This window comes from Odontesthes bonariensis, chromosome 18 (assembly GCF_027942865.1).
Source record: "Odontesthes bonariensis isolate fOdoBon6 chromosome 18, fOdoBon6.hap1, whole genome shotgun sequence".
In the NCBI taxonomy this organism is placed as follows: Eukaryota; Metazoa; Chordata; class Actinopteri; order Atheriniformes; family Atherinopsidae; genus Odontesthes; species Odontesthes bonariensis.
This window is the reverse complement of record NC_134523.1, coordinates 35667062-35675291: the sequence shown is the minus strand read 5'-3', so window position 1 is coordinate 35675291 and position 8230 is coordinate 35667062. Positions and strand designations below refer to the sequence as shown.

The following is an 8230-nucleotide window of genomic DNA, read 5'->3' as shown; positions in this document are numbered from 1 at the left end:
TTTGTTTACAATTATGTGTTGTAATTTGTGTAATATTTCATTCAGTCACATCTCCTGAAGAATTATCTTTGTTGAAATAATATCCCCCCTGAACTCTCAGTATATAAATGCTTCTAGAAAGCTAAACTCTATAATTACAGTAGATTATTATCAGCCTATTTCACTGAACCACACTTTCACTATTCAGATCTATTCCAGGGTGGTGTTGTTTAAGTGACTTTTTCTCAGCAGCTGAAGTGTTTCTGCTGTGTCTGCAGCATGAAATATCCTTTTCAGCTGCTCTTTAAACAAAAAGCTTTTAGCAAAGAGTAAGGATCATCGATAATAATATTGTATTGGTAATGAAGGCAGGTAGCAGTTAAATCTCTACAGGATGCAGCGCACGTTGAGGACGTGCAGATCTCTGCTGCTCCAGTGGATCAGTGGAGGTAGTTAATGTGTGTTTCTTTGCTCAGTGATTAAGGGGGAGGACCAATGGCAACAAAGGAGACCGAGAGGACGGTAGCTCCTCCTCTCTCTCTCTCTCTCTCTCTCTCTCTCTCTCTCTCTCTCTGTGTTTTATACATGTATATAATCCCTGAGTTGACCCAGAAAACAAATTACTCTGACGACCGAGGCGCAGCACAATTAGAACGCCGTAGGGCTGCATGTAGCCGGAGCATCAGCTGGAGGAACGAGCCCGGCACTTATCCAACTTCTACATACGGATTCTACTTTAATATACCGGGTAGGTTGTCGTTTTCTGTTACTCTTATTAAAAACAGGGAGCACTTCGCCTTTGTCCTTCGGACTATTTTTTTTAAAATTTGTTTTTTGATTAAAACAGATTGATTGTATGTGGTTACATTAAGATTTCGCTTTAAGGTTATTAACAGCCTGCGGTTTTATGTCATCGAAGAAGAAAAAAAGATCAGAAATGTGTCTATAATAATGTCAGCAACTATCACCCTCCCTCAGACAATCTATTCAAAAAGTGCAAGCTAGACTAATGGCAGTCTAGAATTGTTAGGAGGCACAGAGGCAAATTAGATAACACAAGCGAATGTTCAAGGGAGAGTAAAGGCTGCTGATGAAAGTCTTGTTTTATCAGCACTATTGGGGTCGAATTGTTAAAAGCAGCCGGGGGAACCAGCAGAGTTCATTTTGGGGTGGTGGTGTTTAAATGTCTTTGTTACAATACACTGTCAAGTATTCATTTCATGGTGTCCTCATCATCCCATTTTGAGTAAATTCACCAAATTGTATAATTTATTTCAACAATCAAATTACAGATTATGTGTGAACAGGATTTGTAGTGTGTGTAGGTATCTTAATGCAACATTTTCAGTCATGAGTGTGTGAGGACAGAGGCAGTGTGTTGTGTTTTGATAGTAGTGGGGAATGAGGCGTGTGCGTTCACGCGTGTGCGCGCTGGTGTCTGTGTCCTTTTGGCTGCAAGGATACTGCTGCCCTCTGTGTGAAATCCAGTTGTCATTCCCTGATGGTGCAATTTTGAAGGTTCTCTGATTCCTCCAATATGACCAGAAGACTTCACATTGAAAACTAAAATCGTGAGGGTGAAAGCCACTAGTTTCAACATGTCATTATTTTCCTTTTATTGTAAAGAGGCACTCAAGTGATAGTGGTACAACACATTTGTAAAACTGTGAATCTCTGAAAAATGGTCACTGGAGATTCCACCTGTCGTAACCAATGAGTGGTCTGTTAAGAAAACAAAAAACGTATTTTTCTTAAAAAGATTAGTTTACAAAAGAGTTTACTGAAAAAAATATCATTCATGTTGGTTATTCTGACCTGATCACCATTCTAAATTTTTAGAAAAGACACAATACACTTTTTTCTTTGCTCTTTTCAAACTTGAAATATGTCAAATTATGACATTCGTTTGTAAAAGTGAGGGCAAACGTAGGTGACTTTTATGTCTATGTTCCTCACTGCTCCAGTCGGACATACCCACAACTAGGGCTGTATTATTTTTAAAAAGCGAGTCTGAATGAATTTGAAATAAATATGCAATTCCTCAAATATATTTGAATGCTGTCTTCAAGTTTTCAAGTTCTCATGAGTCAGTCCCATGGAGTGAGCTGTAACTCTTACATAAGCATGTGTGGCCAGCGATGTACATCCTTCTGTGGTTAGAGCAAGTGTCTTATCTTTTAGTATCATCGTAATGTTATGCAGCTATACTATATGTGATGAGATTGTAGAGCAGCTTACAATTTTATTCCAGTTTCATAATAGTTTTTTAAACTTCTCACCCAAAACAATACAGATGCATGCGCTGCATAATTTAGCCAAAAAATCTTGCTATCCCCTCTGCGATATTATTTTGTCAACTTCCTGATAACGTACCTGCTGTAGCGGACTGTGCCAAACAGCAGGCATTCTGACGGCTGTAAACACCAGACACTGACTAGGTTATGTGGTGCTTCTGCTGCATTACTTGGGTGGGAGGCAGGTGACCCGCAGATTTGTTGTCATGGTAGACATACCATTTATGGATTGAAATTCAAAATACTTCCAAACGCTGCTGCTCAGATTTTTTGGTGTTGCGATTGACTTTTTAGGATGCCCTACTGGCAATTTTTCTCCATTTTCTTAGTAACTGACCAAACATAACATTAGCTTATTCGACTGTGAGGTTATCAGGGTATGCATTAGGTCAAGTTGATTCTAGAGTGCCCTCTGCTGCATCACATAACAAACTGCCTTTAATATTCTGGTGCATCCATCAATACGGCCTATAGCCTAAAGGGCCTACAGACTAGACTAGTAGTTTAAAGTTTCCCCAAGTTTGAACAGATGTTCTAACTTCAAAGAAAAATGTGACAGCTCAATCCAAAACAGTGACAAAAGGTGCATTCCCACTGTAGGAACCTTTTGCAGTTCCTATAACCTTTTCAGGAATAGGGCCATTTTTTTTCCCAAATTCAGACATACAGGATCTAGGGACCACGGCCCTCAGTTCCTATAACCATTTTAGCTCCTTCTCCGAGGCTGGGTCTTTTCTGGGTTCCATAGGAACATGACGTAGGTGTTTGGTAGCTACGCCCCTTGTCAGATTTTCGCTTCTTCATGTTCCTAATCTGCTCAACGCAAACAGTAGCATAACGGCTGAAATGTTTACTCATACGACAAGGACGCAACTGGCGCGTGTTTAATAAGTTAAACTTACACGTCGTCTCCTTTGTTTGCGGCGCTGTGCTCTCCTTCCTTCCTTCATGAAACGAAGAAGTATTGCCTGCGCTCGATTCTTCATCTCCTGACTCTCTCTGTGTGCTCTTCCAGCATCGATGTTAGACGCCCGATGTAATCGTCCATGATTAATATTACTGTCATGCAGACCATGAATACGATAGCTTCTTGGTGGTGTTTTTTTCTTCTCTCCTTACTTTTTGCGGGTTTTGTTTGGTTTTGTTTTGTTTTTGAGTGTGGCGCTAAAGTAACACGTCACTATTCCAGTATTTGCTATCTGCGCAATATTGGACAATAAATCTTGTGACTTAATAAGTATGTGGTCAGAACTTTGTCACAAGCCTACAATATGTCATCTTGTAAAAACAATTTGTATTAGTCTGACAACAAGCTAATGCTGATTTCTCACCAGAAACAGGAAAAAAGAACAAAGAAATTTGTTTTGTAAATATACATGTCCCTGCTTTACCTATTTTTCACTGAACGATACAACTCAATTGTAATTTATATTGTGAATCCTATATGAAACTTTTTTGTGGTAACGCCTTCGTCCAGGTTCCAAATGAGCTGAGGTAGTTCTATGAGGTGATGAGAAAACATTATATTCTACTGTTCCATACCAATAAGGTCTCTGCAGGATCATTTAATTCCTCCTCATGCCAGTACCATAGCTGGTTTTCTGAAAGCAAAATCTGTGATGATGAATGAATGTATTTCAAATCCATGTGTAACGATTACTGATATAAGTCTACCCTTTCTCTCAGCTCACTCTCGGTGAGGTCCAAAGTCCATAGTTGTTATGCTTACTCCAAAAACATATCCAGCACTTCCGTACTCCGAGTTGGTGTCAAGTTTCCACCTTGCTATTGGCACTCTAGACTCTCTCAGAACTTCCCCTCATTCTGTCAGAGCAGTTTCATGAGGTGATGCTATAATGATTAGTTTATACCGCCTACACTGAAGGCTTTCTATCTGCAGTGGAAAACAAAGAAGACTTTCTGGCACCAAAAGCAGGAAGAATTGAGCAGAGACAATGATTACATAATGAAAGTCTGTAGCCATAAAGTATAACCTTTTTTTTTTTAATTAAAAAATTATTTTTGTGTTTATTTTTTTGTTTTAGTGGACATAGGTTGTTTTACAAATCTAATATATTTCATATGTTCCCATGTGTCTTCAGGGAGACCAATCAGCCATGGCTGAACACATGATGATGCCCATGACCCACGGATTTAGGATGGGTATGAATGGACCTCCGCAACACAATGGGCAACCTGCCATTCGCAGTCTGCCAAATGGCCAGGTGATGCACTATGGCAGGAACCCTCAGAATAACATGGAGGCACCCATGAGACAGAGACCAAATATGGTGGGACCTGGAGGGATGGGCAGTCCTGTGAATGGAGCTACCATGGCCAGCCACCACCACCAAATGATGTCTGGGAACATGATGTACAATGGCCAGGGCCTGCAGCAACAGCACCACCACATGCACGCCCATCAGCACCAGCAGCAGCAGCAGCAACAGCAGCAGCAGCAGCAGGGTGGACACCCACAGCAGTACCTTCCCGGTAACCTCACCTCCCAGCAGCTCATGGCAAGCATGCACCTGCAGAAACTCAACACTCAGTATCATGGACACCCATTGGGCTCAGTCAATGGCCACCATCTGCCCAATGGTGCACAGTACCGAGTGGGCTCGGCCCAGTTTTCAGGCATGCAGCATATTGGTGGGCCTTTGGGGCTAAATGGAATGGACATGGATCTGATTGATGAGGAGGTTCTGACATCACTGGTGTTGGAGTTTGGTTTGGACCGTGTTCAGGAGCTGCCCGAGCTTTTCCTGGGACAGAATGAGTTCGACTTCATATCGGATTTTGTGTGCAAACAGCAGCCGAGCACGGTGAGCTGTTGATCAGATCAGCAGGACGCTGATTCGGTTTGTTTGCACTGGACACCCCAAAGAATGACTTAGCGGCCACAGTAGCACAGCAAAAGGAGACAATCTCTCTTATCTGTTTGGGTGTTTCTGTGTCTGTGTATATTACAGTGTCTAGTATGCCTTCACACTGACCTGCCTAAGAGTGGATGAAGAATTGTAATGAGCAAACATGCAGAAAAGCACCAGGTTTTTCCTTTTTGAGACAGTGCCCTTGAGATCTATCACCCATGGCCAAAATTGAGGCATCCTGATGTAGCAGGCTCTGCCTGTACCCATCTGGCCCTCAGCACATGTGCCTACAGTGCCAAGGCTTTTTAATAGTTCTACATTTAACACAATAGAGGAACATTTCTCGAAAAGACTGTCCATCTGGTTCTGTTAGATTCAGTGGCATCTGTAAATGTATTTTATTTCTGATGACACTTTCAACTGGTAGCAAACATCTTTTATATAAGGTTGTCCACTGTATTTCCTCCTACAAGAGGGTATTGAGAAAGTGTAGAATGGATTATCTGTGTGTCCATATTGAAGGCTGGTTCTTCAAAAATGACTTCCTTCTTAAAAACAAAAAAAAACTTTTAAAAAAAAATCTCCTATAAGATCTAGTAAGGATAGTGAGTTGAGGTTGTACAGCATTCCTGGGTAACATGATGTAATTTATGTTAAATTGTTTGGGGCAAATGTGCTACATTGATTGTTTAACTTTTATCGTCTTTCACCCAATTCTGATCTAAGATCTGCTTTCATTTAATGTATGACCTCTGCTAATTTACGGTAACTGAATTGGTGTAGTAACACATCTCTGAGCAGTGGCTTAAACTACATTTTTGTATGTACATAATTTGTATGTTCAAGTCAAGTCACATGTCAAACATACTTTAGTTACAAATAAAGTCCTCCTTAATAGAGGAATATTAATACTTAAGAAGCTAAACAAACAAACAAGAAAAAGCACCAATCAAACACGAGGCTTTTTCTTTCTCTTATCCAGGATTGTAATAAAAATACAAAAAAATGGGTGGGTGATTGCAGGATGTATATTTGTATGTTTTTTTTTTTATGTGTGTACACCTGTGCATTGATGCATTTAAATCCCATTGAATGACATCCTCTTCCATAAAACTGCCGCCCCAGAAAGCTGCCAGGAGGCTGTGCAGTGGGAGAGATTTCAGTGTGTGGACACATTGTGTGGACAGCACTTAGTTTAATCATTGTTTAAAATTGCCACTACCTGTGGAATTGATTTCATTATGCTGGACCAGCAGGCGAAGAGCAAAGTTTTTTTTTGCCATAGATTAGCTTACTCTGCTGCTTTCTAATGATTAGATTTAAATGACGTGTTCTCACACGCTTGTCTTAATTGAGGTTGACTTGCGCATTCTCCAGTGACTCAATAATTATAAAACGGATATGTTCTGTGGTACTTCTTCTAAGCTGTTGGTGCAGTTGGTAATTAGGTTTTTGCCCAGGTTGCTGCTTTGCCACTGCAGACCAGTTGTGTGAGAACCTACTGCACACGTAAAGCTATTTGTGGAGCTGTCGGAGGGGTCAGCGCTGCACCAGTTCACTGTGTTAATCTGCTCCAGTGCAACTGTGCTGCTGTCCCTGTCTCCCTGGAGATCTACCATCTCCACGCTCTCGAGTCAAACAGTGGGCATTGAAATGCTGGGATTTAAAGACCAGCACAAGTCGCTGCTCTTTTATGCTCCTAGGCTGAAAAAAATACAGCCAGACAAACTCACAACCTCACAGTTAGAAATGGAAAAACAGTGGCCTGATTACTGCTATATCAGTAAATGCAGCCTTTTTGTGTATTGTATCTTTGTACTGTAGACTAGAGGTGAAGTTGATCGAAATACTTTTAAGGTACTTTAAAAAACAAAACAAAAACATTGTCAGATATAAATGTAAATAAGTGGCTGATTTTTTATTTTTTTTTAATTTCTTTTTTATGTGTTGACCAGAGATTATATCCTACATTTTTACGGTGTGTAGATACAGTACACCAATGTCTTTGGGTGCAGGGCCTTAAGCTTTAAGACCAAGTAGATTGCATGTTTAAGCAGGTGTGAGGGGTGCCACCACTTTACCACAAAGCTGCTGAGAATGTACAGAACAATGCTTTGTGGGAATTTATCTTAAGATGATAGATAAAGTGTGAGATTGTACTTGTTTCAAAACTACACATGATTCATTTGGGTAGACCCCTACTCTCCCCATCTTCCCTTCTTGTCATTTCCCAATTCCTTAAAGCTTTTGTAATGTTATTGATTCTATTTTAAAGAAAATGTATTTATTTTCAAATAAAATATTTATTTAAAGAGCTGTTTTGTATTGCATCGCTTTGATTTAAATTTCCACTGTTGGCCATCTGAAGGAGTACACCGTGACACATAGTAAATGGACAAGTTCCGACTTGTGTAAGCAGTCTAAAAAATTTACTTTAGAAGTTGCTCCTTTGTCTTACTTGCCTGAGTTTTTGGTTTTAAGGCACTTCCCCACCCACAGTAAGTGATGAGCAAACACTAGAGCAAAGTACAAACCACATATCCTAAACATTAGTGAGTCAGCACTCTGTCAACAGGGAGCTGGACAAAACGATGTTTGATTGCTGTTCACTGTTTCTTACATAATTAGAACATTTCAGCTTAAACTGCGTCTAAAGTAACAAGACAGCATTCTGCGAATGTCGGTTAACTGGTAGTATTCCAATATCTATTGCAACTACTTTGCTTTGTGAAGGCCATTTTCCAAAATGTATTCTATACAGCTCACAGTAACCTGCTCTCACACTGACTGATGGAATTAATCATTCAAGAAGGCATGTCCATCTTTGTAATGAGGCTTTCTTTTCTTCTCCAGAACTGAATAGAGGGCACATTGCCTATCATGGTGATTTTTTTTCATAACACAGCATGTGAAAAAGAAAGCCCACCTTTTCTGCTTCAATAACATTTAAGAGGGTAAGTAGCAGCCAAATGCTGTTAAGCAAATACACTTGATTAATGGGTCACCATCAAGTGTGAGCAGCTCTATAAAAACAGAAGTTTTGTCAGTTTGCTGGTCTGTAATATTCATCTGTGTATTAACTCA

At 40.1% G+C, this 8230-nt stretch overlaps 1 protein-coding gene across 1 annotated transcript; it reads left to right on the top strand.

Moving 5' to 3' along the window:
• The first annotated feature begins 575 nt into the window (after window positions 1-575).
• Window positions 576-7460, top strand: cited4a (Cbp/p300-interacting transactivator, with Glu/Asp-rich carboxy-terminal domain, 4a). The gene is made up of 2 exons (XM_075449918.1): window positions 576-727; window positions 4376-7460. The coding sequence occupies exon 2, from the start codon at window positions 4391-4393 to the stop codon at window positions 5108-5110; it is 720 nt and encodes a 239-aa protein (XP_075306033.1). The 5' UTR covers window positions 576-727; window positions 4376-4390; the 3' UTR covers window positions 5111-7460.
• Window positions 7461-8230: the final 770 nt, after the last annotated feature.

What these genes read in the sequence shown, in the direction of transcription:
- cited4a (XM_075449918.1), top strand. Translation starts at nt 4,391, where the DNA reads ATGGCTGAACACATGATGATGCCCATGACCCACGGATTTAGGATGGGT.